Below are 26,419 nucleotides of genomic sequence, written 5' to 3'. Positions count from 1 at the left end.
ATATACATTGCACCTACTTTTTATTGGCACCCGCAAAATTGTGGTTCCCTGGAGGGAGGCTGGGATAAGGCCAGGTGGAAAATTAGACCCATAAAATGTAGTGTTGGTAACTTCAGAAATAAGGAATATGTGAAGATAAAGAACATTATTCCTCCTCTCATTTGGCTAGAAGAACACCCCAATGGGAGGGACATTCATCCCCTAGCTCGCTGAAATTGGGAATTGGATAAATTCGCTACTTCAATCCCAGCATGAATTCTTCCCCAGTGGAGAAAAGGGAATGTGACACGCCCTTTCTGTTTGCAGCCATTGGTTACATCACCCTATAGCAAGCTATGTTTTAAAAATTGATTCTGAATGTATGCACAGGTAGATTAAGCTTTTGGAAGTAAGTTAATATGGTGGCTCAGTCAAAATTGTCCCAAGAAAGATCAAGGATTTTGGTAGCTTAGGTCATATTCTGATCCCAGATTTGCCACACATGTCATTGCATATCTTGTAAAATCAGGGTCTACATTTGTACAGTAGCTGATTTTTACAAGATGAGAGGCAGAGATATACACCATGTAACTGAGATCAGGATCTAGCCAGAAGAGCTTGTGATTGCACACAAGGGCTTGTAAACCCAGTGAGGTAAGCACAGCTGGTAGCCATTTATTTAACAGTGGTATTTTGATTTTTATCGTGTGATAATAGTAGTAAATAAGCTAGAAAAATAGCTTGCCTTGTCAGTTGAATTTTCACATAGGTGTTAGCTTTGTTATGTATTATGACAGGGGTCGGCAACCTTTCAGAAGTGATGTGCCGAGTCTTCATTTATTCACTCTAATTTAAGGTTTCACGTGCCAGTAATACATTTTAACGTTTTTAGAAGGTCTCTTTCTATAAGTCTATAATATATAACTAAACTATTGTTGTATGTAAAGTAAATAAGGTTTTTAAAATGTTTAAGAAGCTTCATTTAAAATTAAATTAAAATGCAGAACCCCCTGGACCGGTGGCCAGGACCCGGGCAGTGTGAGTGCCACTGAAAATCAGCTCGCGTGCCGCCTTCGGCACGCGTACCATAGGTTGCCTACCCCTGTATTATGAAATCACTAGCTATGCATCTGAACATTTCTAACTAACCATCCTAGCTAATCTGGGCATGCAAAGGATGATGGTAAATATTCTTCTTTATTATTTGTATTATGGTACCACCTAGAAGCCCTGGTCATGGGCCAGGCCTCATTGTGCCAGGCGCTGTACAAACACAGAACAAAAAGATGCCCCCATAGAGCTTACAGTCTAAGTAATGGCAAGTATGCAATGCTTAGCTTGTGAAGGCAGGGATTCTTTTTAAACCAATTGATATGTCCCCACCTGTCTTCACTGCTCATTTGTGTGATCTACCTGTTTTGTCTCATCTCCTATATTTCAGGCTCTTTGGGCAGGGACAGTATTTTTCTATACCTTTGTACTGGGCCTTGCATAATGGGACACCAGTCTGGTTGAGAACTTTAGGTGCTACTGCGATATAGATAAAATAACATTGAGAAGAACCAAATTCAGAAGAATCATGAAGTAAGAATCTGACACTTAACTCTTTAAAAGCCCTTGGCAATTGGCTAAACTTTTAGAAGGCTGTAATTTGCACCTTCATTTTTGCACTTGCAGCTGAATTGTGGGTGAAAATTGGGTTACTCACACTTCCGACTATCCAGTCAAGGAGCATGTTCTTTGATTTACACCTACAGTTAAATTTGCAGGTGCAAAAGGGAAACAAGCTTCAGCTCTTTTGAATATCTATTCTTCTGAACATGTCTAAGCTACATAGAGTGTTCAATTAATTTGCCATTCTCTGATAAATACATGTCCCTGTCCTCACTAACATCCCTTGTTTCTTCACAGCTGGAAAAAGTATTACAGCAGGGGGATATTGGCGAATGTGCAGAGCCCTATATGATTTTTAAAGAAGCTGATGCGGCAAAGGTAAGCATTTTTGGAAGTTTAGAGGCAATGTTGGCACTGATACTTCCGAAGATATTGAAGTTTAATCATTCATATTTTAATTAAATGTATTGACCTTATTTCCCTTTACTGTGGGTTTGTCCCGGTTCCTGCTATTCCTGTTATTAAAACAATACCTTTAACTAGGAATCTTGTCAAATTCGAAAAGGGAATTATAAAATAATCCCAGTATCACAGCTGCTGGGGAGTTCCCCTGCTAGCGTTTGAATTGTGGTGCTTTTACAACCATATTTTTCCTGTTTTCTTAAAATGTTTTCTTCTCTTCTGATGTGTGGAAGATCCACCCACACATTGGGGGGAAACTGACTATCATGAAACAAACTGTAATCCCAGTGCTCCTGTTGTGTGTACAAAGTAGCCAAATGAACAAAAAGAGACAATGTATATTTTTGTCTCTAATATTTTTTTAGTTATGTGTAATGAAGCGCAGCAAAAGGCTTGGCCTCTTCCAGTGAATTCCTACCTTTCCTCCCTTGCTTCCCCCCTGTACAACCAGATTCTTTACTGTGGAAACCCTGGCTGCACTGCAGAAGACTTGGAACTGTAGTTTTCATAGCTCAGAAGAATACCATAATTTTTAATGAACTCTGAGCTGTTAAAGTGGTGATTGTGCAAGCCTGGATATGGTAAATTACTGTGGATCAGAGGCTAGAAGGGAGTGCATTGATTTTTGTTGGCTTTCAGGAACAGACAGGAATACTAGTAGCATCTAAGAGACAACTTGTGCTGTGGCATTTCTTTGATCTTTTCCTTTGTAGGTTACTCCAAGATCAACAATGGCTATAGAATGGGAAATCTCCATTTTATCTTTAGAAGAGCTACAGTTTAGAGCTGTAAAACTTTACTCAAGCTCAGTCAGTTTTTGTACAATTTAATTTTAAAAAATGATTTCACAGCCATTTTAAGAAAGACCCCTCCTGATCTAATGGAATATAGAATGAGGTGGTGCATGGCATCTTCTCTTGCTTATCATTTAATTTACTTCTGATTTCCTGAATGAGCGTTGCAGATGAAGTGAAAAGCAAAAGGAAATGGTGAAGCCTGGATGCACCATAAATGGATGTTCTGCCTGCATGTGATCCTCAAATCTGTCACCTTACAGTTTCCAAGAGCTAAGACTGCAAACCTGTGGTTGCTAACTAAATTCTACTTCAGTTCTGCCTGCCTAAAATTCCTTCATAGTTCCAGATGGCAAAGTTGATATTCACTTTCTCTTCTGGACTCTTATGCAATGATGCTCCCTAGGCGTTCAGATACCATGGTGATGGGTGCATTTCTGTGATGAGTGACGTGTCCCCGCATATATATTGTATTTTGGAATCAGTTAGACAGGTGCTTTGAGAATTTTGGGCAAGAGGTGTTTGGAAGGCCTTGTTGCAGCAAGGTACCTAAGCACATGTCTAATTTTAATCATGTGAGGATTTCCATGGAAGTCGAAGGACTATGCATGTGGTTAAAGTCATGTCTTGATGAATTGGGACCTGCATGTTAAAGGCACAGGACTGGGAAACAGGAAGCCTGAATTCTATTTTGGGCTCTACCACAGACTTTATATGACCGTGGGCAAGCCCCTTTAATCGCTTTCTGCCTCAGTTTCCCCATGTGTAAAATGGGGATAAAGACAGTGACCTCCTGTGTAAAGCACTGAAGAAAAGTGCTATATAAAAGATAGATGGTATTATTATTTTAGGGTTTTATGCTGCTCCTTTCACCATAGTATCACCTCATAAAATCAGTAGCAATAATGAAATCCCTAGTGGACTTCCTGGAGTATAATTTAGCTGCCTTGTGAGGGCAGAGGGCCAAGTGATTTGAACTGGCAGTTTCTGGAAGCTTAGGAACATTAAATCAGCTGCTCCTTTAGACCATCACTGCTCTACAGGATGAGAGTGTTCTGAGGCTAAATTCCTTACTGTTTGTAAAGCACTTGGGAATACTCGGATGGACAGTGCTACGGAAGTGCAAAGTATTATTATTATCGTTATTTATTTATTATACTAGAGATCGGTGTAAAAATAATTGTTATTATTTTGCATGGACAAAGCACTCAGAAACGTTTTTGATAAACAGAGGCTGGCTTCCCCTTCCTTTTTTTTTTAATCAGTTGGAATTAATGTTTTGTTTGCAGAATAAGGAGAAACTGGAAAAGTTGAAAAGCCAAGCAGAACAGTTTTGCCAAAGACTAGGCAAATATCGAATGCCTTTTGCCTGGACAGCCATTCATTTAATGAACATAGTCAGCAGTGCTGGAAGTTTGGAGAGAGATTCCACAGAAGTAGAAATTGGCACAGGAGGTACAGTATATCCTGCATTTTCATAAGGGAATATTTGCCTGAGCTAAATCCCATTGAAGTCAATAAGAGTCTTTCTGTTGACTTCAATGGGCTTTAGATCAGGCCCTATATCCACTGCTCTTTCCTTTTATCAGCTTGTTTCCCCCGCTTCCCCTCCCCCCCGCCTTTGTAACAGTCCTGGAAAAGGGTTGAAATAAAAAGGACAAGGCTCTGGTAACAAATAGGTTTATCTTTCAAGAATTTTACAAGCAAACCATCTGTTATATGCTATTTATATCCAGGCTGCTAAGACTGAAGAGCGTTGTAGGCTGATGAACATTTTCCAAAGGAGTGGATTAATCTTTGTGAACCACACAGCTCATCTGAAACTGCTCTTCAGCATCCCCAAAACTGCCAACTTCATCATCTTTCAGCACAAGAGAAATACATAAATCTCCACACAATAAAGACTTTTATAATAGCAATAAGGCACTGGGGTGAGGTTGCTATGAAAGGAGCAGAGGTATTCAGCTGTGCTTCATAGCTTCCTGATGCCTCAGGAGTGTGATTGTCTTAGCATAACCACCTCTTCTATCATGCTTATTGCATAATTTTTGAATGCAGCAGTTATCTTCTTGTGTAGAAAATCTGCTTGAAACAAATGTAGTTCTCTTAGTTTTTATTCATTTTGTTTTAGAACGCAAAGGATCTTGGTCAGAGAGACGGAATTCCAGTATTGTTGGAAGGCGTTCATTAGAAAGGACAACCAGTGGAGATGAAACTTGCAACCTTACTAGCTTTAGACCAGCTACTCTTACGGTGACAAACTTCTTTAAACAGGTACTGTATGAGCCATGGTCATTGTGGTGTTTCCCATGACACAGTATGGTGAGGTCAGAGTAGAGCTGGTGAGGTCAGAGTAGAGCTGAGTGGATAATTCATAATCCACTGATGGAATTTAGCCTTGCTGTCCCATTCAAACAAATTGTGTTTGAGCAGCATCTGATTTCATTTATTTTACTGGAAGTTTAGTCTACAGACACATTTTTGCAAACAGTTTGTCGTGATCTGTGGATTATTTTTGAGAAGTTCATTGTGAATAATTGATTTATGAAATTTGAGCTGTGTCAGTTTGTTCTGAGTGGCAATGTCACTGTTCCCTGACTGGATCAGTGTAACTCATAGAAATGGGTTTCCTCTGAGAATATTAGTTCATTCTTCTCCAGTGTTCTCTAATAAACTTTTAAAATTCACTGTTTTCATGAACATTCCTGCAGTATACTGGTTTGATCGAATAATCACAAAAGAAAACACAAAGCAGCCAGTGAGAATTCATTATTTTTATTTGAATGAATATGTGCCAAAGGATATTTGATGTATTTGAACTACTATCGGCCATGAACTGTAGCATAACTTTTACCATGGTGGTTGCATCATCAGCTCACACATAATGACCTCAGTTCTTAGAGTGCCCTCAACTTCTGTTCAAACAACCCCATTCAATTCAATGGGTAATTTGCCATTGATTTCAATAAAAGCAAGACCATGCTCTGCAGTGGGAGATGAGAATGGCCAGCAGCTCTTGGGATACTCTCAGCATTTGGAGGTCAGATCCCATGGTGGAACAAATCCTTTCTGATACTGATGTCAGCTCTCCTCAGCTGAGGCTCTGGATTTCCCTGAGGAACAGCAGTGAGGGAAAGGTTTCAAAACATTTGGTATTTAAAGCTAAGAGGATGGTAAGGGAGGCTGGACTATTTTTTTAATGGAAGCTATTTTGTTTTCAATTAAGTAATGTATGAGGTAATTATTATTTGCCCCCTCTTAATTCCCATATGGACTAGCGGCTGAGGTAACTACTCTTGACCTAAAACTATATGCTTTCATTTCCCAATTTTCTTTAACGCAGTGCCTTGTTGGAAAAAAGAATTGTTATTTGAGACTCTACTTTCTATCCTGTGATGTCATGTAATAGTGCATAATGTCTATTTATGAAATAAAAATGGTATTTTCAGGACCAGTTCATTCACCACTAGGAAACTATTAAGATGTGAAAAGAGTAACTTTATCTATAGAAAAACTATTTACACTCTAGTTTTCCTGAAACATGGATTACTAGATTACTCTCATTGAAATCAGAGGGCCTGATTCTGTACTTGCATATGCTGGAGTAAATCAAGAAACTCCAGTGAAGTCAGTGCACTTACAGTGGCAGAAAACCAGTGTAAATAAAAGGAGAATCCAGTCCTATAGGATTTGGGCTTGGGCTTCCATAGGTGGTACCATTGGGGCATTGGTGAAACACTCAGTGGTAGAGCTTGTTGAAAAAAGAGGAGGTAACTTTCGCCAAAATGTTCACAAAAATGTAATCCCCTTTTCTGGTCAAAATTTGAAATGTTGATGAGATTATTGAAATTGTGAATTTCCAAAATGTTCTGGCAGCTCTACTCAGGAGCATACCTGCTCTCTTGCTGCAGTTCATGTCTTTTCACCAAATTAGTAATGAATACAGGTGGTTGAAAAATGGAAAAATCAGTTTTGTGAAAAAATTTAGAAGGTGTTTCCATTTCACAGGATTTGAAACAGAATACTTTTTTAGTTTGTTTGAAGTTTTTTTTAGAAAACTTTTTTTTTTATCATTTTCTAAATTTTGATCCCCCCGAACCTCTTCCCCTGTCCTTTTTTTGGCCACCAGTGCAATAAAATGATGTTCAAGGTGGTATTAGGATGTTTTTTGCTGCTCTGGAAAATGTCCTCAATTTTTAAAGGATTACCGAGTGGCAAAAGGAAAGGTGAAATTGTAACTCTGCCACTCTAACTTCTCCCAAGCCAAAGCTGAGGAAGTTTTGAAGAGTTACAAAGTGGCAAAATGAAAAGAAAGAAAAAGGACAAAGTGGAACTCCTCTCCCTGCTCTCTCTCAACCCGCTTCAAAACCCTAGACATCATTAATTCTATTGTGTTCATTGGCAAAAAGAGGAGAAAAAGGTTGGGGGAAGAAAGGGGGGGAAATCCTTTGAAATTTCATAATTTGAAAATTCAGTTTTCTGTTTTGATGAAAACAGGAAAAAAAATTGGGGGTGGGGAGATTTCTGAAAAAGGCTATTTTTTATTTTTAAAAGTTTCCAATAAAAAATGTCATCCAGTTCCCATAATGAAGGGCCCGTGATATTAACATAACCTGTTAATGCTCTCACCATCTTCCTCCAAGAAAGTACGTTTTAGAGTCAGGTGCAGGAAGGCAAGAGGTGATTTTTTTTTTTTTTTGGTCTAATTGCATTCTTATGTAGGCACTGTATTAAACATTTTTTTCTCTTTAACAATAGGAAGGGGATCGCTTAAGTGATGAAGATTTGTACAAGTTCCTTGCGGATATGAGAAGACCATCTTCCGTTTTACGGAGGTTGAGACCCATTACAGGTATTTAACTATCTTGATGGAAAGTGCTGGAAGGAAACCTTTTTGGATTGTATATTATAAGATTGCTTGTCTGTCCCTCACAACTCCCACCTGATTCATCCACTCGATTCCCCTTACTCATTCTCTGTTGCCCATCTGTGCCCCCCAACCCTTTATTTCAGTGCATTTGCCTCAGGACTGTGGCATCGTAGAATCTATGCATATCTTCTAGATGGGAAAATCCTACTATTGTAAACCATATCATTGGCAGTTCAGGATAGTTCCTGATTGTATATTTATTATGCAGTCTAGTATTTCAAGTGCCAAGTGATGGGTGTCTAGATGTTTCCCTTAGTAAATTACAGTAACTCCTCACTTAACATTGTAGTTATGTTCCTGAAAAATGCGACTTTAAGTGAAACCACGTTAAGCGAATCCAGTTTCCCCATACGAATTAATGTAAATGAGGGGGTTAGGTTCCAGGGAAATATTTTTCACCAGACAAAAGAACACGAACAAACGCGCGCGCGTGTGTACCCACCCACGCACGCACACACACAAGTTTTAAACAAACAATTTAATACTGGTACACAGTGATGATGATTGTGAAGCTTGGTTGAGGTGGAGGAGTCAGAGGGTGGGATATTTCCCTTTCTGCTCAATAATGAACTAGCAATTGGTTGAGCCCTCAAGGGTTAACTCTCTCACTTTACAAGGCAGCAGGAATGGAGGGAGATATGTGCATTCCCCTTTAAGTACACTGCCTTGTTAATTACATCAGTTTGCTGAGACTGCAGCTGCTGCCAGCAAAGCCCTGTCCTGTGTCCCCCCTGCTCTATGGAAGATGGGGTAAGCGGGGTGGAGGAGTGGGGGGGACACCCTGACACCTCCCGCCCCTTCTTCCCCCCCTGCACAGCAAGCAGGAGTCTCAGGGAGCAGCTCCAAGGCAGAGGGCAGGAGCAGCACATGGCAGTGGGGGAGGGACACAGCTGAACTGCAGGCAGCTGCTGCACAGGGAACTTAGGGGAGCAGGGAGCTGATAGTGGGGCTGCCGATCCACCCTGGTTCCAAGCCCCCACCAGCTAGCTGCAACGGGCTGCTCTTCCTGCAAGCAGTAGACAAAGCAGGTGGCTGCCAAACGACCATTAGAAGGGAGCATTACACAACTTTAAACGAGCATGTTCTCTAATTGATCAGCAATGTAACAAAGAAACAACGTTAACCAGGACGACTTTAAGTGAGGAGTTACTGTATTTCACAGGCTAATAGAGCTTACTCTCAGGATATTTTTCAGAAGCGAAAGGCAAGTATATTACCCTTCTCCACTCTAGAAAACAGCATTAATATGCCCATTGAATTTGTATTTTTCTTTCAATTATTGTAATAAAAATATTTTTTTCTTTAGCTCAGCTGAAGATAGACATATCTCCAGCCCCAGAGAATCCTCATTACTGTCTAACTCCAGAATTGCTGCAAGTCAAACTGTACCCAGATAGCAGAGTTAGACCTACAAGAGAGATACTGGAGTTTCCTGCTAGGGATGTGTATATTCCAAATACTACTTACAGGTAAGATTTTGAAATATATTGTAATCCCCATGAGATCAGCAGGTCCAGACCTTCCACGCTTATTGTGTGGTTTGCTGCAAAACTTGCCACAGCATCAGATCCCCTGTGCCAAAGACATCATAAAGAGTCAGATTCTTATGGCAAAAAATAAACAGCTGTAGAACAGTTCTTTGCAGAACCTAGTAGACCTAGCTGCATAAAACTCAGCAATTTGTGGGTTTTCTTACAATCTGAGCGAGCTGTCTTCATTTTTAGTCTGTATTAGGTTTGCTTGAGTTTCGGTTACAAACAAACCCAAAACCTCAAAGGAAATTTCAGTTGCAACCTCACATGTTTCATGTGGTTTTGTGTTAAAATCATAATTACTTCAGCACAGTCCCAACATGAAACCATAAACCTGAGCTGTCTTTCAGTTACATAATGAAACTCAAATCCAAATGAGTTTTACAACTGTGTCAGTAAATCGAGGCTATGGTATCAGTGAACAGGGGGTTAATTTAGCACATCTTTTGCCTCCTTTTGCTCATGTGTCATGGGGAGGTGCTGTAAAAGCAGAAGGTAGAGAATGCCTTTTTGGAAGATAGGGTCATGTGCTCAGGGGCCATAGGATTGGGTTGGACCTAGAGATGATCAAAAATTTTTCTTGTAAACATTTTTTCGATGCAAAATGTCTTTGACTGTATGAAAATTTTAGTAGAAAAAATTTCTATAATTTTGAAAAGCTATTTTTAATTGAAAAAAATGTTTAGAAGAAAAAATGTCCACCAGCTTTAGGTTCAACCCAGCCCTTTGATGTGTCAACAGAACTACATAGTGCATTACCGGTTTATCATTCAAAATACTGCACCAGAACAAAACACAAAATGTTGTGTGTTCAGTTTTCAGTATTTTGGTTTCCCTATCATTTTTCTCTCATACGCCTCCTCTACCCCCTTTTTGGTGGGGGGGGAGGGAAAGGAGAAAGAACATTTATCTCCTGTGAAAAATAAAAAATAAAAGAAAATCCCCCCCAAAATTGGAAAAGATAAATTTAAATAATAAACATTCTTGCAGAAAATTATTACTGTTTTTGACCAACCATAGCTCCCCTCCAAGCTGGAGGACAGATTTGCTATCTTTACTTTCAGACCATTTTAACTTTTTTGCTTTTTTCTTATAAACATTAACCCTTGAAGAGTATACATTACTGACTGAGACTGTCCTTTTCTGCTGAGTCATTTCACCAGTTCACATCTCTGCATTACATTTTAGTATAAACATTTCATAGATCTCTAATAACTGCTTAAATATATTTACAGTAAATATTTTGTTGACCTGTTCATAGCACTTCGATACATATTCAGATATAAATCCTATGGATAGTCAAACGATTAAGCTCATTAAAAATCAGTTACCTGCATTGAAATTATACTAATATCCTACAGATCATGTGGAACATCAGCATTTCACATTACAAGACTAAAACTTTTTTTGTTCCTTGTAGTATCTATAAAACAAATATTTTTATTACCAGCTACCCATTTAAACTGTTTCTGAAAGTATATTCTTTAGCTACTTCATTTATTGTACTTATATGGTCTCCCATTACCATAGTATCTGAGCATCTCGCAATCTTTAATGGATTTATCCTCCCTATACCCCTGTTGGGTAGGGACATGCTGTTTTTATGGGGAAGAGAGGATGGGTTCTTCTGGGGGAGCCAGTCCTTCTCTGCCCTTCCAAATTACTTCATTCTTCTCCTAGCTGACCATCCTGATCTGCCCTGTCTCCCCTTCGTAATCTTTTCCATCCCTTGCCTCATGCAGGAAGGCTGCAGTCATTGGGCAGCTGTGGGCCGGGCATAACTGGCCTGGCTCCAGGACCCAGCTGTTAGCTCAAAGCCTGGCCATTAGGAGTTGGTGATGGGCTGCTCACTCACGAGTCTCACTTTCAGAGACTGGGGGTGGAGGAGGAAGCCGATGAGGTGGGGAAGGGCTTGTTTTGCAGCTGTGATAGAGGGGAAAGGAGACGGAGGCAGTGAAAGTAGGGAGATGAAAACCCATCTCACATTCTTCATCATAGAACACTAAGGGTCAGATGTTGGGGTTCTAAAACATCGGACTCTACCTGTCAGTCAAGACCCTCTCTCCTGCTAGAAGATTTTTACCAAGGAGCTGAACTCTTGGGCTCTTTCGCTAGAAGTAGTTAGTGCTGAAGTCCATTGAAAGTGTATCTAAACTGCAGGTCTGACACGTGTTTTAGCCCAACCCCATCTTACCATCCATACATAAAGCCCTTGACACATGTATTTAGATCCTCAGAATACATGCTTGCTAGCGTGTCCAGGAGTATAGGTACCCCTGTACCTATGTCTTACTGAAATGTGTGTCTCAGACCACCCACTTTGCAATGAGGATGAAGCTAAAGCATGTGTTGCTGAGGTCATGTTTGAATAGGCCGCCAATGCTATCCCACAATTCCCATGGCTTATATATCTTTCTGCAGACCCAACTTCCTGCTCCTCAGGGGCAGGACATTTCTCATTGTTTTTTTTTTCCAGATGTTTGGCAGTCTTCTATGGGTCTAGTGACTGGGGCTTAACCAGGAAGTAATGACTTTTCTTGACTGGACAGTGAATTGGTTTGTGTCTCTGGATTAGTCTATTAGCGGTGAAAAAACCCAACACCAGACCACTGAAATTGGAGAGCTTCCAAGTACAGTCTAAATAGCAGTACAGTAGATTCATCACTCAGGCATTGTTACAAGGGGCAGGACAGGGGAGTGAGGATCCAGTCCTGGTGGTAGGATGGAACAGCACAAGCTGGTGGGAAAAACTGGTGAGACAGCCCTGCTGTTTCTTGTCTTCCAAGGATGTTGGCAGATGGGGACTTGAGATTTGCACAGAGGATAAGCAGCACCAAGACAGTTCTTGTCCTCATCCCCAGACTACCTTTCCTCTAAGCTGGTGTGGGTCTCCTTGGCCTCTGTGAACTAGACAAACCTCTGTATGGGTTCAACCAACTCACCGAAAACTAACCCTTTAAGAATTCTTTTATTCATGGTATATATTAGTTTCTTTTTGGAATTCTTCTTTATTGATTTTTAAAGTGTCATACAAACAACTAAACATTTCCAGTACATCGGTACAAATGTGCAGTTTCTCTTGATTGAGCATCTTACTTTGATTGTAATAAGTGCATTTCAACAGCATCAGACATCTAATTAAATTAGTTAGTTCATTGTTTCTCTGAAATTTGCTAATTATATTCAACCTTGTTTTTATTTTGACAAAATATAGTTTAAAAAGGTGGGGGGTTTTAATGGCTACAGATGTTAAAATGCTACAAAATTCATACAGTACAGTTGTTAGGTAAGATACAAAAGTCAATATGACTCAAAATAATCACATTCTACGGCTCCTACCATGCAAACACTTACACGCTTAACCGTAAATATGTGAATAGTCCCATCTTTGCGGGTTCCTCCTTTGAGTAAATTTATGCAAATCTGTGTTTGCAGGATTGTGACTGAAGGTCCTGCAGGATCTTATAGTCCTTACCAATGTGATTAGTTGAGTTGCACCATTGACTTCAGTGGAATTTCTTGCATAGGTACAGGTTGCAGGATTGATTTCTATTTATATTAAAGGCAATCGGTCTGTTTCAAACACAGCACTTTGTCCAGTTGATTCCATAAATAAGGAATACCAAAAGGTAATTTAAGGGCTTGATTCAAAGCCCATTGAAATCCATGCGAAAAACTAATGGCAGTCTTTGGATCAGGCCCTAATAATTATTCTACAAAGTATAATATAAAAGGTTAGTTTCACATTTTGGATTTCCAGATGTGCTGCTTTCATAGTTGCATGAGCACAACAATGAAGATCTGGCTCAAGATGCACAGCTGGATGTTCACATTTAAATACATAGTACCATAAAATGCAGAATTATTTGCCAATTCATTCATGCATAGACACATTCCAAGACTATAGTACTTGAGTCTAACATGAAAGTAAGTTACTTTATAAAGTAAAATCTTTTTTTCTTCAAAACTAATACTTAAATGTTTTCTGTAGAATTCTGTCAGTCTGTTATTTTTATTGAAACATTTTGAATATTCTCCTCTACATAATCCAGAAACGAATGCATTGGCCTGAAAATTCTTGTCCACATGCAATAGAGTCTGCCAAAATATCAAAAACACATCCAGTTTCTAGGCACTAGTGTTCAAAGGTGGGGATGCGTACGTAGTTTTGAACTTGAAATATATTTATATTGGAAAAAATAATAATATTCTCAAAATATACCATAAGACCATAGCAGACTCCTCCATGTTGTATCATTGAGTAGTATGGAATATATGTAATGCCTTGTATTTGGGCATTTAGCCCTGATTATTAGTTCATATTATGTTTAATGTTCAGTGAATATGTGTTCAATTAAACACATCAGAATGAGGTTTCACTCAAAACTTTCTAAATCCGTAGGATGTATCATCAGTTTGGTTGACTTGATCAAATAGAATCTTCCTTTCTGAGTCTTCCAGGATATTCCTCGTCTCCTTTCCAGTTTTCCTTCTGATCTTGGTTTGATATATTTTCCATTCAGATTGGTTTCCCCACACGCTCTATGCCACCAGCCACCTAAAAACAATATTTTGGTGTCATTTAGTCCAAATTTTACTTTTCCTGTTTGACGTCAGAAGGCTAGTCACTGATTTGGACTGCATTTTCAAAATAAGGCTTCTCTAGGCCTGATCCAACTCCCATTGAGGTCAATGGAAGACTCTCTTTTGGTTTTTTGGTTTTTAAATGTATAGGAAAATTCTACCTTTGTCCTAGATATAGCTATCAGTTTTGAGGTGAATATGACTTATTTTGTACATTTTAAAGTGGACCAAAATCAGGCTTTAAATGGAAACTCGGCTGCAGGCTTAACTATAGTCTGCTGCATATGATAGAGTGGAGTTAATATGCAGTCCATCTTCTGTTTTGTGCGAGAAGGGATTACATGTAGAAAGCCAATGTAGTCCAGTAGCTGGGCGCTGGACTAGGACCCAGTACATGGGAGGTGAACTCCTGGCTCCATTGAAGTCTGTGGCAAAACTCCTATTGACTTAAATGAACAAGGAACTCACCCCTGAGTTCCATTTCTATCTCTGCTACTAATTCACTCTATGACCTTGAGCAAGTCACTTAGCATCTCTGTGCTTCAGTTTTCCCCACCTGTGAAATGGGATAATAATGCTCAGGTGGTGTCTTAGGACTCTGAAATCTGTGGAGAAAAAGCACTATATAAGTGCTGATAATTATTATTTTATTTTATGTTCTTCATTTGCAGGGGAGAGATTTTATAAACTAGTCTTTTCAATCTCTAACATCCATGACAGCTGAGCCATTATAGGTAGATTCCCAATAATTCATGAAGTTATATCTAATGTAACAAAGGAACTGAAATTTTAATGTGCTTCGAATACTGGTACCTGAATATCTTTCTGGAGAGTTGAAATCTCTCTTTGTAGCATTGTCATGATCCATCATAGAGAACCTCAGTTTTGTTTGTTCAGGCAGTGCGTTGGGAATATTTCCTGAGATCTCTGAAAGATGAAGTGTGTAGTCTGTTTCTGGGCTTCCCAGGGTGAATGTGTACTCGACGTAAAGTTTATTATCTTTCCAGTCTTTCAGCTCAATACGTAAAATGTAGTCAGCTTGGTTAGCAATGGAATATAACTTCGCTAGTCCCAACCAAAATTCCCCTGGAAGGACAGGTTGCATGAATATCATTAGTATGGAGTTAAGACAGAGCACAATTATTTAAAAAGGTTTATTCATTGCTTAATTAAATCAATAGTATGAGTCTTGGGAACTCTTGATCTTTTCCTGAAACATTTTTTTTGTTTACATCTTTTTAATTACACACTCGTGATCAATAAAAACTAGATATATAAATGAAATGGAACCTCTCCTAATTTTCACAGCGCTTGTGAAGGACTGCAAAGGGGACTCCAGACATTTAAAAAAAATGCGTAACTGAAACAGTATGATAAGTGAAGCAAGTGACATATATAAAACTTAATTGTAATGGAAATGGATTTCACTTGTGGTTGGGGGGGTGGGGGTGGTGGGCCTAAATTGGGATTTTGATGCCCTTATATTAAAAAAATGGATTTAATTTAAGTAGTTTTTCTCCTTCATGGACTTTTTGATAGTTGAACATATCATTTAGCAGAATATGAACCAGCTTCTTATTATGTCTATTGCTGATCCCCGTACAAAAACAATACTGCCAAATGTGAATGCCACACAAGCAAGGTGCCCACCTACATTTCAAGAAACAAAGGACAAGCTCTTTTGAAAAAATACAGAACAATACTTTAAGAAGCAGCACTCCACCCTTTTACGTTCATGTTAGAAAATCCTTCACAGGCCACAGTAATACATTGGTATCTCTGTATACTTGTATGATCCTTTGCATGATTTTTTCTGATCTGTGGAACAAAATGCACCCTGTGTTGATATGGGATGTGGGAATTCTACACCATGTAAGGCACATTCCTTAAAATAAGAGGCAGAAATCCTCCTACATGAGAAAATGCTTGCCTCAGTCCTATTTACTGCTCCAACACCAGAGAGAGGAGTGGAGCAACTCTTCACTGTTGCAGATGTGAAAGAAAGCAATAGTTGATACCATGCTGCTGTCTACCCACTGCTCTGTGGGTAGATTGGGAAATTGGTGGCTTGAATCTGCCACCTGAATCCTGCCACGGTGAGTCTTTTTTCTGTAAAAGGAGAATCAAGTAATTTTTAATAGAGGCATAGAAAAATCTGCTGAATAGGCAAGCTGTTAGCCAATGCTTGGCATTAAAAATGGTCTTAGAGTTGATGATTCACTAATATAAACATGGGTGTTTCCTCACCATTCACATGCCAGGTAAGATGATTGGCTGCCAACGATTGGGAGACTGGACGTGTAGAGAGGAAAATACTGTCTAGCTTAATGGTGTCTTGAGCTTGAACAATTGATGTGGTGGTGTTTAGTGTAAACATGGTATGGTTGGAGGAAGAAGTGCTGCTTACTTTGCCCCTGTTTACTGTGTATTTCTTGTGGTCGGAAATGTGTATCAAGGAAACCTAGAACTTTGGGTGGGGAGTTTGAAAAGGGCAGAATCTAAATAAATAAAATAACATTTAAAGCTGAAATGAGTCTTTTAGTCTTGATTTAGCAAAGCTTCTGAGCACGTTTAAGGGTAAGCACCTGCTTAAGTGCTTTGCTGAATTCAGGGCCTTATGTTTCCTGGTATGCCATAGACAGTGTCTCACATTAGCTATATGAGCTGCTCAGACTGGTTTGCTTGTTTCTGCCTGCTGGTGTGTGAATGCGCTAGATTCATCCAAGATTCCAGCATCTGAAAGCAGCTAACAGCCTATAAAAAATAAAGGAGCAAAAAGAGTGCCTTTACCCTTGAGATCACCAAAACCATTTGCATAGCTCTCCCAGGTTTGGTTGAAATCTAGTGATCCATCAACTCTGTTTTGAATGACTGTCCATGAGCTGTCTGTGAATGACAAAGGGAAGGAAAACATAAACCTGGTAGGTCATTTGAACCATTTGTTTGGACTTTGACAAGAGCAGAGCAATAGATAAAAAGAGATTTAATTGTTCCATGTTAGTAGTTTTGCTGGGCATTTTATAAATACCATTTACAGTCAACAAAATTCTCTGAAGTGGTAGCTCTTGACTGCTTAGGATATTATGCTAACATTCGTATAAAGCGTGACTGATTTTTTTGTTTTTTGAAGTAACCAGGTCATGACACCCTCATCTGACCCAGTTACAACAAACATGGTTGAATTATGACCCTTCAGCAGCTTCTTTTCACAGTGAAACCACAGGCCAACCATGTTTGCACATCCAAACATATCACCCTACCTCACTATGTTTGCATCAGTGTATTCTTAGAAACTCTAGGCAGCTGTGCCAGAGATCAGGGAGCCAAGAGGACACTTACATAGAGCAGCACTGCCAGTCTGAGAGGCACTGTGCTGTGGTCTGATACGATGGGAGGAAGGACAACTGGCCAGACTGGTGATACACATGCGTGTGTACCACGAAATAACAGCATTATGACTTTGTTACAGCAAGACAAGCAGATACCAGTGTAGGCTGCTGGCAAAGATATACCATCGGTAGTTGCCATAGTTATTATGTGTGTATCAACCATGTTGTGCATGGACACAATCCTTGTTTAGATCCAACATGGTCACTGACTGGTGACAAACTAATTGAAATGTGCTAGCATGGATAAACTCATGGCAATTCTGTACCCCAGAATAACCTTATAAAGAATCAAGTATCAGAAGGGTAGCCGTGTTAGTCTGGATCTGTAAAAAGCCACAAAAAGTCCTGTTGCTTATTTTACTTATAAAGAATGCGTGTCAAACTATTCAAAGCATAACCACTGTTAGCTGGCCATGGTGAGTGTTATGCAATTAACTGGTTTAATTTAGAAAAGTTACTAGTTGTTTGTAATACAGTGTTAGTAATCATTGCTTTTTAGTGGTCATTCGGCTGTAGGAATTAAAAGCTATTTCCCGCAGAGGCTAATGGATTTGCCTCTTGCTTATACTGAAGAATGGACTGAACAAAGAATGGAAGTGATTTCTTCAATTCTCTGTGGTATTTTGAAAAATAGGGACGAATTCGGAAATGCCACTGGCTGCAGTCAGCCTTATATAATAGATGACAACCTTGTGGGTGGTCTGCTGTAAGGTTGTGTACATTTTAGGGCAGTAAACACATTTCAGTTTATCAGTAAACTGGTAAAGGAAGAATTATACTGCTTCTAGTGTAGCTGGTCTTACCAGATTGCATTTCACAATAGACATTAAAAGCTTCAGAGCCGTTGGGTTTAATAGAGTAAATGCCACTCGTCCGTTCACCTCTCTTATAAAGGGCAGTGCAATCAGTAGCAACACCTGGAATAGCAATAATTAAAGAATTACAGATATCTTTTTGCAGTTAAGAAGCTTGAAGGACACAATCCAACACTGCAAAGGTAATTGCCTTTTTCGAGCCTCTTGGAACAAAACAGAAGCTGGAACAGTTAGTTCAGCAGTAGTGTTCTTTTACGACGGTTCCTTCTGTGAAATGGGCAAATTAAATTCTGAGGGCTAAAAATTACGTCAGCGGAAAAGTGGCCAACTGGTTGTTGGGCAGCTGGTGTTTGCTCAGTTAGGCAAGGTTTCAATTTAGATAATCTTACAAAAGGGATAGTCTAAGAACAGACCGTTGGACATAAAGACTTCTTTTCTCCACAAAGTTCTAATCATGGTTGTTTGAATTAGACTGAATTCCCAAACGTTACTATTGCTGAAGTCTAAAAATGCTGATCAGCTTTAAAAATCTAATCCAAGTCCTGTCAATCCCAGTCTCAGTCCATTTCCAAATGGACAAATGCCTGCATCATCAAAACTGACAGTAAAGGTACTGCCTTGTATGTGTGATACAAAATGTAACCCAGGGAAAGGTCAGAGACTGAATTGCCTACCGAGACTGGACTATTTCAACCCTAGAAGTTGTCCCACTTTGTGAAAGTGGAGGCAAATTTGTGGGGCAGTGTGGGGAAATGTGCACTGCTGCACCTTTTATGTAGTTAAATAGAGGACTCGAGTCTCCAAAGTTGAAAACCCATCCCCTTTCATAAGAACTGGCTTCATAGAGAAACTAGAAAAAGAAAGGTAAAAACCTCCTGTATCTGACCATTTAACAATGAGCACATGCATGCACGCATATGCACTACTGCCAATACAATGCGTTACACAGTCATACCTAAAGCATTATATGATCTTACCATTGAATTCCTGAACTGGAGCTGTGAAATTATGTGAAGGAAGGGGAATGATCTTTGGTTCAGTTTGCTTCAGAGAAAATGAACTCTCTATGTTTTCTTGGAAACTTGTATTGCTTAGCTGAAAAGAAGCATATTTATGTATTATTGATCTCCCAAGCATCTTGGAATTATAATCAAAAGTCATATACTTAGTTCAACGATCCAAGGTACTGTATCCGTTTTTATTGTCAATTTAATCTTTTAAAGTAATCAGTGTACAGTACAATATGAAAAGTGTTTTATAAATGTTCTTGGAGATTTTGAATATACTAATCTATAAAAAGGGAAATAAAAACAACCCAGGAAACTACAGATCAGTTAGTTTAGCTTCTGTGCCAAGGAAGATAACGGAGCAAGTAATTAAGAAAATCATCTGCAAACATTTGGAAGGTGGTAAGGTGATAGGGAATAGCCAGCATGGATTTGTAAAGAACAAATCATGTCAAACCAATCTGATAGCTTTCTTTGATAGGATAACAAGTCTTGTGGACAAGGGAGAAGCAGTGGATGTGGTATACCTAGACTTTAGTAAGGCATTTGATACGGTCTCTCATGATATTCTTATCAATAAACTAGGCAAATACAACTTAGATGGGGCTACTATAAGGTGGGTGCATAACTGGCTGGATAACCGTACTCAGAGAGTAGTTTATTAATTGTTCCCAATCCTGCTGGAAAGGGATAACAAGTGGGGTTCCGCAGGGGTCTGTTTTGGGACCGGCTCTGTTCAATATCTTCATCAACGACTTGGATATTGGCATAGAAAGTACACTTACTAAGTTTGCAGATGATACCAAACTGAGAGGGATTGCAACTGCTTTGGAGGATAAGGTCATAATTCAAAATGATCTGGACAAATTGGAGAAATGGTCTGAGGTAAACAGGATGAAGTTTAATAAAGACAAATGCAAAGTGCTCCACTTAGGAAGGAACAATCAGTTTCACACATACAGAATGGGAAGAGACTGTCTAGGAAGGAGTACAGCAGAAAGGGATCTAGGGGTTATAGTGGACCACAAGCTAAATATGAGTCAATAGTGTGATGCTGTTGCAAAAAAAGCAAACATGATTCTGGGATGCAACAACAGGTGTGTTGTGAGCAAGACACGAGAAGTCATTCTTCCGCTCTACTCTGCTCTGGTTAGGCCTCAGCTGGAGTATTGTGTCCAGTTCTGGGCACCACATTTCAAGAAAGATGTGGAGAAATTGGAGAGGGGCTGGAGAAGAGCAACAAGAATGATTAAAGGTCTAGAGAACATGACCTATGAAGGAAGGCTGAAAGAATTGGGTTTGTTTAGTTTGGAAAAGAGAAGACTGAGAGGGGACACGATAGCAGTTTTCAGGTATCTAAAAGGGTGTCATAAGAAGGAGGGAGAAAACTTGTTCATCTTAGCCTCTAAGGATAGAACAAGAAGCAGTGGGCTTAAACTGCAGCAAGGGAGGTTTAGGTTGGATATTAGGAAAAAGTTCCTAACTGTCAGGGTAGTTAAATACTGGAATAAACTGCCTAGGGAGGTTGTGGAATCTCCATCTCTGGAGATATTTAAGAGTAGGTTAGATAAATGTCTATCAGGGATGGTCTAGACAGTATTTGGTCCTGCTATGAGAGCAGGGGACTGGACTTGATGACCTCTTGAGGTCCCTTCCAGCCATAGAATTTATGAATCTATAATGCCTCTTTGAAACTCATGTTTGGTCTATGAAACTCCTTCACTGAGATAAGCTGCCAATTTGCTTACCTGTCCATTTGACGTGTATCTTGATCAGTGGATGGACTTTTTTTTTTTTTTTTTTAATGGAGATATCCCATCTCCTAGAACTGGAAGGGACCTTGAAAGGTCATCAAGTCCAGCCCCCTGCCTTCACTAGCAGGACCAAGTAGTGGTTTTGCCCCAGATCCCTAAGTGGCCCCCCCCAAGGATTGAACTCACAACCCTGGGTTTAGTAGGCCAATGCTCAAAGCACTGAGCTATCCCTCCCCCCAAGGGGTAACTTAAGTTGGCACCTAAATAACACCACTCAGGCAACTAGTCCCAACCTGTAGAGAGTTTATGGAGCCCTTGGGCCCTGCATTAAAAACTCTTTTCTTTTGGGGCCTGCTCTGAGGAGTGAAATTAAATAGGAGCATATCAATTTCAAAAACATGTCAGTTGTACCCATAGCTGTGGTAACAGAGGTTAAACATTTTAGTGCAGAGGCATGGTGCTGTGTTGAAATGAATATAGCAGCGGAGAGGAGGAAAAAGGGAAAATAACTTAACACTGGGAGGCAAGAGAAAGGACAGAGTTGGAAGAACAGTGAGATTGGTAATTAGAGAATTAAACAAAATGAGAAAAGTTACAATCCCCAAACATGCCCCACTTGGGTTTTATGGTCCATGGTGCAGAACTTTATACTCATCATTCTTGTGCCCTAGCCCCAAACACATACCACAGTACCACAACAGTTCTGTCGCATTTAGCAGTTGCACACCCACAAAAAGATTGTGTCCCAAGATTTGCATTTTGGCCCCTGGGGTTATTTCCACCCCTAGGTATCTCAGACAATCAGAATGAATTCTGGAAAGGAGAAGTGTATTCAGATAACTAGTTCCTCTACCTTCTCTTCCAGCTCCTTTATTTGATTGTGCTGTTTATCAAGTTGTGCATGCTGTTCTTGTACAACTTTGAGAAGTTGCCTAATGTGGTTGTCCTGTTGCTGTACAAAATTCTGGAGGAGAAAAAAGTGGAATTTCATCAAAGACAGCTTTCATTCTGTGTTAGAAAGATCAGATTAATGCCTTAGCAAAAGTAGCCTTCAACCCAATCTTTTTCTATCGGTGTCAGTTTTTAAAGGCAAAACCACTGCACAATGGTTATTGTTTTCCTTTATTTTGCCTTCCCTGTCCTATCTTGTGAGGCAGAATCCTCTCTTTTCCTCTGCAATGAGTATCTACACCAATTTTGGATCAAATTTATGTAGCTCTTACTTGAGCAAAACTGCTCTCCGCTTCAGAGACCTTCATTTGGTCCTTTATTTCAAACACTTTAATCCCAATCTGTAGGTGATTCAAAGAATGAATTTTTGTGGAGCTGTCTTGTGTTTTTAATTGAACTATATAAATAACACATACCAGTAGGCCAGTAGAGAGGAAGGATGCTCCAGTGGTTAGGCCTTGGAAGACCTGGGTTAATTTCCCTGCTGTGCCATGAGTTTTCTGTGTGACCTTGGGCAAATCACCTAGCCTTTCTGTGCCTCAGTTCCCATCTGTAAATTGGGGATAATGGGACTGCCTTACCTCCCAGGGTGTTGTGAAGATAAATATATTGAAAATTTTGAGGTGCTCAGGTACTGTGGTGATGGGGACCATATAAGTACCATAGATAGATAGCCCCTCTTTAAAGTTCATTTTTTAAATAAATGTTACTAAATCTTATAAACTTTAAACCTATCAGAATTCACATAGACCACCATTTTGCAATGAACTGTATTGTGCTGTAGTTTTGTTAATCTGATTTCCAAAGGGTTTACCATTATGGTTTAGTGTACTTTGAAATTGATTTTTTTTTTTTAAGTGCAGAACAAAATATGTAGGGCCATATCATTCCATCTGTTTTCAAGCATATTTCCTCACTGATTTCTTTGGGGATTTATGCTTTAAAACTGATGACATTTTGTGGCCCATAATAAGACACTTGAATTGATTTCTGCAAGACTATTAGTCTCCAGATTAATATACAAAGCTTATTTCTCAAAATACATATTACTGCTTCTAGAAATGTGTGGAGGAAACATGGCTTTCAGAGTAACACTCCCTAAAATAGCATTCTGATTTACTTTGGCTTTCTACTCTCTGGGTTTCCTCAAGTCTACTTACTTTGAGTGAAGTCATTTCTTTCGGTTCTTGAACTTTAGGCTGGATGTGGACTAATTTAATTACTTTCTCTTCCAGCCCCCCTACTTTCTCTTGAAGCTGGATCTTGTCTTGTAATAGGTCTTCAATCTTTGAGTTCAGCTCGAGGGATATATTCCTTATCTCTTCATTGTTGGCCTGCAATCTGGAAGTTGTTTTTCTGAGCTCTTCTTCTTCTACCTTGATTTCATTGGTTTGCAGTGAGAGCTCATAAAAAGACTTGTCAAAAATGTTCAGTTTTTGAAAGATGTCGTTCATTTGCCCCTTGGTCTTGTGGACAAAGTCTTTAAGGCCGTGCCCAAGCTGGAGAAGCCCATTAGCTAAAATTCGCACATCATCTAACATGGCAAATCTTGAGTTTGGCTCAGGAGGTGCAGAATCAAAGGAAGAGTAGTCCTTGTCAATGTTACTTGAAATAGCAAAAGGGGCAATGAAAAGAAAGACGAGGGTTATTTTCATGGTGTCTGTTTCCAATGTCCTAGGGTAGTTTTGAACAGAGATGTTTTCCCTGTATGGTGGTTCTAGGTCGAAGAATTTAGCCTATATATATGCCTGTTCGGTTCAGAAAAGGCAAATGGATTCAGTTGATCATTAAACCATGTATAATTGAACTAATGTAACCTCTGTCCTGTCCAGGTTGATATCTGGAAAGATAAACCTGTGTGACCAGCCTGTTGCTGATTAAACTAGTACTTAGATTTCCAATATGCCAGCTATTCTGTTGTTAAAATTATTGGTCGATGTGATGTATTGATGGATATACCCCTTTCTTTACAGGTTCTTTTTTTTTATCATAATCTTGAACTATGGATAAGGGTCTAAATTACCTCTGAGTTACAGTGTAAGGGTTCTTTACTTTGCCAGAGGAATGTAAAAGGGCCTTAGCATAAATGAGACGCAATCTCTGTGTTTCAGATTCTGCCTCTATTGGGGGTGGGGGGAACATCCTACAGAAGGGCAATTCACCGAGCCTGACTCTGATCTCACACCACTTTGACACTGGTGTAATTCAATGTACTTCAACTGATTTACTCTTCAGTTACCCCAGGATAAGTGACAGCAGCATTAGACACAGTAAATGTAGACTCATTGGGCTTGATTTTCTACTCCTTTGCACCTTCTTTAAGTTCTTCAATCCTGTGCACAGTGGATGTAAAATGCTACCACTGGTGTATATGAGTGGAGAATTCTGATTTGGCAGATTCACTTTGTGATCATTTTGCACAAGTGTACATGACTTCTCAAGGTTCAGGCAGTGGAAATCAGAACCACTGGGTTTCTGAGGCATCATGTGATCAGGAGGGCAAAGGTTGATGCTCATGATTCCTTAGTAACCTAAAGGAAACTCCAGCAAACCATGAGCCATCCGCATGGAGCATCTGCCAATCCATGCTAATCCGCTTCCTTGATATCCTCTTCCTAAGTAGCTGTGCTACCATTTACCATCCCCTCTATGCCTATGCTGGACAGTCCTCTGAGTGCTGGGAGTGTTTTTAGGACATCATGAGTTTCAGCGGGAAATTCTGCAGGGGTTTCCATATGTTTGCAGGGTGAATTTGCATGGGTTTGTGGATGATGCAAGTGAGATAAACTTTTCCTGGTCGTAGGGTATGTCTACGTTTAAACTGCTACCGCTGTGCTGTTGTAATGCTTTGGTGTAGACACTACCTATGTTGATGGGAGGTGTTCTTCCATCAGCATAGGTAATCCACCTCCCAAGAGATGATAGTTAAGTCTTTTTTTGACTTAGCGCGGTCTACACTTGGGGTTAGGCCAGCCTAGCTATGTCTCTCAGGATTGTGGATTTTTCACACCCCTGAGAGATGTAGCTATGCCAATGTAAGTTCCTAGTGTAGACCAGCCATTAATTTAGCTTGGCTATGCAAAGCCCCAAACCATGGGCATTCCCATGGGTAGGTGAGAGGGACAAAGCCGTATTTAGGCTTGGTCTGTACTTGAAAGTTATACAGATGCTCCCCAGGTTACGCAAACCCGACTTATGGAAATCCGGATTTATGGAAAAAGTTCTGTAAGCTTTTTTTTTTTTTTTCCCATAATTGTCGGAGATAGGTTCCCGACTTACGCAAAATTCGACTTACGCAAGGCGTTCCGGAATGGAACACTTGCGTAAGGCGGGGAGCTTCTGTATCAACATAGCTGTGCTGGTCAGGAGTGGGGGGAAACCACACCCCCGACTGGCATAGCTATGCTGACATAATCCCCAGTGTAGACGCAGCAGTGTCACTGGAGGAGTGTTTCCATCAGCATAGCTAATATTGTTTCAGGCAGGTGGTGTTCCTACATGAACAGAAAAACCCCTTCTGTCAGCACAGGCTGCGTCTACACTACGAAACTATGCTAGCATAACTATTCCAGTTTAGCTATGCCAGTATTGTCTCCGTAGTATAGACATACCCATATATAGATCTCCCTTGCCCTAAAATCCTTCTCCATGGCCTAGATTTGGCCCTAAATAAATAAAGTTTGGGTGGGGGTACTCTTGCAAGGATGTTCTGAAGAAAGTGTTCAGCTTTATGACTGGAACGATTGCCTGCTTTAGAACCAACCAGTTTGCAAGGAGCAGTGAAGTTTTGAATTAACAGTGGCTTGTGGTGCAGTCACATACAAATATAGGAAATCTGCCCACACTGATTATAATGTGCCCTCTAGCACTTTTGGAGGATTTTCAAGGTTTTTCCCGGAGTGCTGGCTGGAGTGGGGAGAGCCTCCTAGTTGCTCAACTTTATTTATTTATTTATTTATTTATTTATTTGCATATGTGCACATAACTCAGTGTCAAACAGGACAGTGTATTGAAATGAAGTTGTTAACCCGGGCACTGAACCTCTGCATGAGGAAATTTGGTGACATGCAATAAATCATAAAATATTAAGTGGCATGAAAATTATTTTTAAATTCTATTGCACAGATTAATAGGTAGAGTAATATATTACATCGGTGCAGTAGGAATCTGAGTGATCAGCTCATGTACACCAGCCACAGAAAAACGATAGAGAATCTGGATAAAGTTCATAGCTCTGGACAGTGGAATTTCATTATAAATCGGCTGGCATATGATCAAAGCAAATACAAGAAATAATCTGATGTAATAGTCAGTACTTCACAGCAGATCACAACCACATTTCTCATAGTATCCCAAGGAGATAATCTTGATGAGAGACAACAATCCAGCAGACTTGGGCCTTGCCATGCAGTCTGCTAGCAGGAGCCTGCAGTTGGCGACCATGTTTGAGGTTTTGGAAGAATGCTGAGACAAATCACTAGAAAATGTCTTGTAGGAAACATTCGTAAAATGACGGGATGAATGAACAGACAGCATGACAAGGGGCTGTGAATAATTTGATCCTGAAATGTATCTAAAAAGAAAAGATTTAAACATCAGGAGGGCAAT

General features: G+C 39.8%; 2 protein-coding genes across 15 annotated transcripts in view; one reads left to right on the top strand and one right to left on the bottom strand.

Moving 5' to 3' along the window:
• Window positions 1-26,419, top strand: part of DOCK7 (dedicator of cytokinesis 7) — a 154,249-nt gene that overhangs the window by 54,290 nt on the left and 73,540 nt on the right. For all 13 annotated transcript variants that reach the window (XM_065553951.1, XM_065553945.1, XM_065553942.1 and 10 more), the window contains exons 10-14: window positions 1,891-1,971; window positions 4,139-4,304; window positions 4,981-5,123; window positions 7,608-7,701; window positions 9,086-9,248. In XM_065553951.1, the coding sequence (XP_065410023.1) occupies window positions 1,891-1,971; window positions 4,139-4,304; window positions 4,981-5,123; window positions 7,608-7,701; window positions 9,086-9,248 (647 nt within the window). The remainder of the gene's footprint in view (window positions 1-1,890; window positions 1,972-4,138; window positions 4,305-4,980; window positions 5,124-7,607; window positions 7,702-9,085; window positions 9,249-26,419) is intronic.
• On the bottom strand, window positions 12,300-26,057 carry ANGPTL3 (angiopoietin like 3). 2 transcript variants are annotated; one of them, XM_024104873.3, is made up of 7 exons: window positions 22,972-26,057; window positions 21,714-21,824; window positions 19,077-19,194; window positions 18,088-18,201; window positions 16,686-16,781; window positions 14,709-14,981; window positions 12,300-13,869 (listed from the first exon to the last, which is right to left on the bottom strand). In XM_024104873.3, exons 1-7 carry the CDS (start codon window positions 23,464-23,466, stop codon window positions 13,688-13,690), a joined length of 1,389 nt encoding a protein of 462 aa, XP_023960641.2. In that variant the 5' UTR covers window positions 23,467-26,057; the 3' UTR covers window positions 12,300-13,687. The 2 variants fall into 2 exon arrangements, with proteins under 2 accessions (XP_023960641.2, XP_065410029.1); XM_065553957.1 differs by lacking the exon at window positions 21,714-21,824.

Source organism: Chrysemys picta, chromosome 8, assembly GCF_011386835.1.
Source record: "Chrysemys picta bellii isolate R12L10 chromosome 8, ASM1138683v2, whole genome shotgun sequence".
Classification (NCBI taxonomy): Eukaryota; Metazoa; Chordata; order Testudines; family Emydidae; genus Chrysemys; species Chrysemys picta.
The sequence above is the reverse complement of the archived record's forward strand: the minus strand, read 5'-3'. Positions and strand labels throughout refer to the sequence as shown.

Excerpts from the sequence above, each read along its gene's own strand:
- ANGPTL3 (XM_024104873.3), bottom strand. The coding sequence starts at position 23,466 with ATGAAAATAACCCTCGTCTTTCTTTTCATTGCCCCTTTTGCTATTTCA. Across the intron at positions 21,825-22,971 it reads AAGAAATGACTTCACTCAAA|AATTTTGTACAGCAACAGGA; the intron begins GTAAGTAGACTT and ends TTTCTCCTCCAG. Across the intron at positions 18,202-19,076 it reads TCCAGTTCAGGAATTCAATG|GTGTTGCTACTGATTGCACT; the intron begins GTAAGATCATAT and ends TTGCTATTCCAG.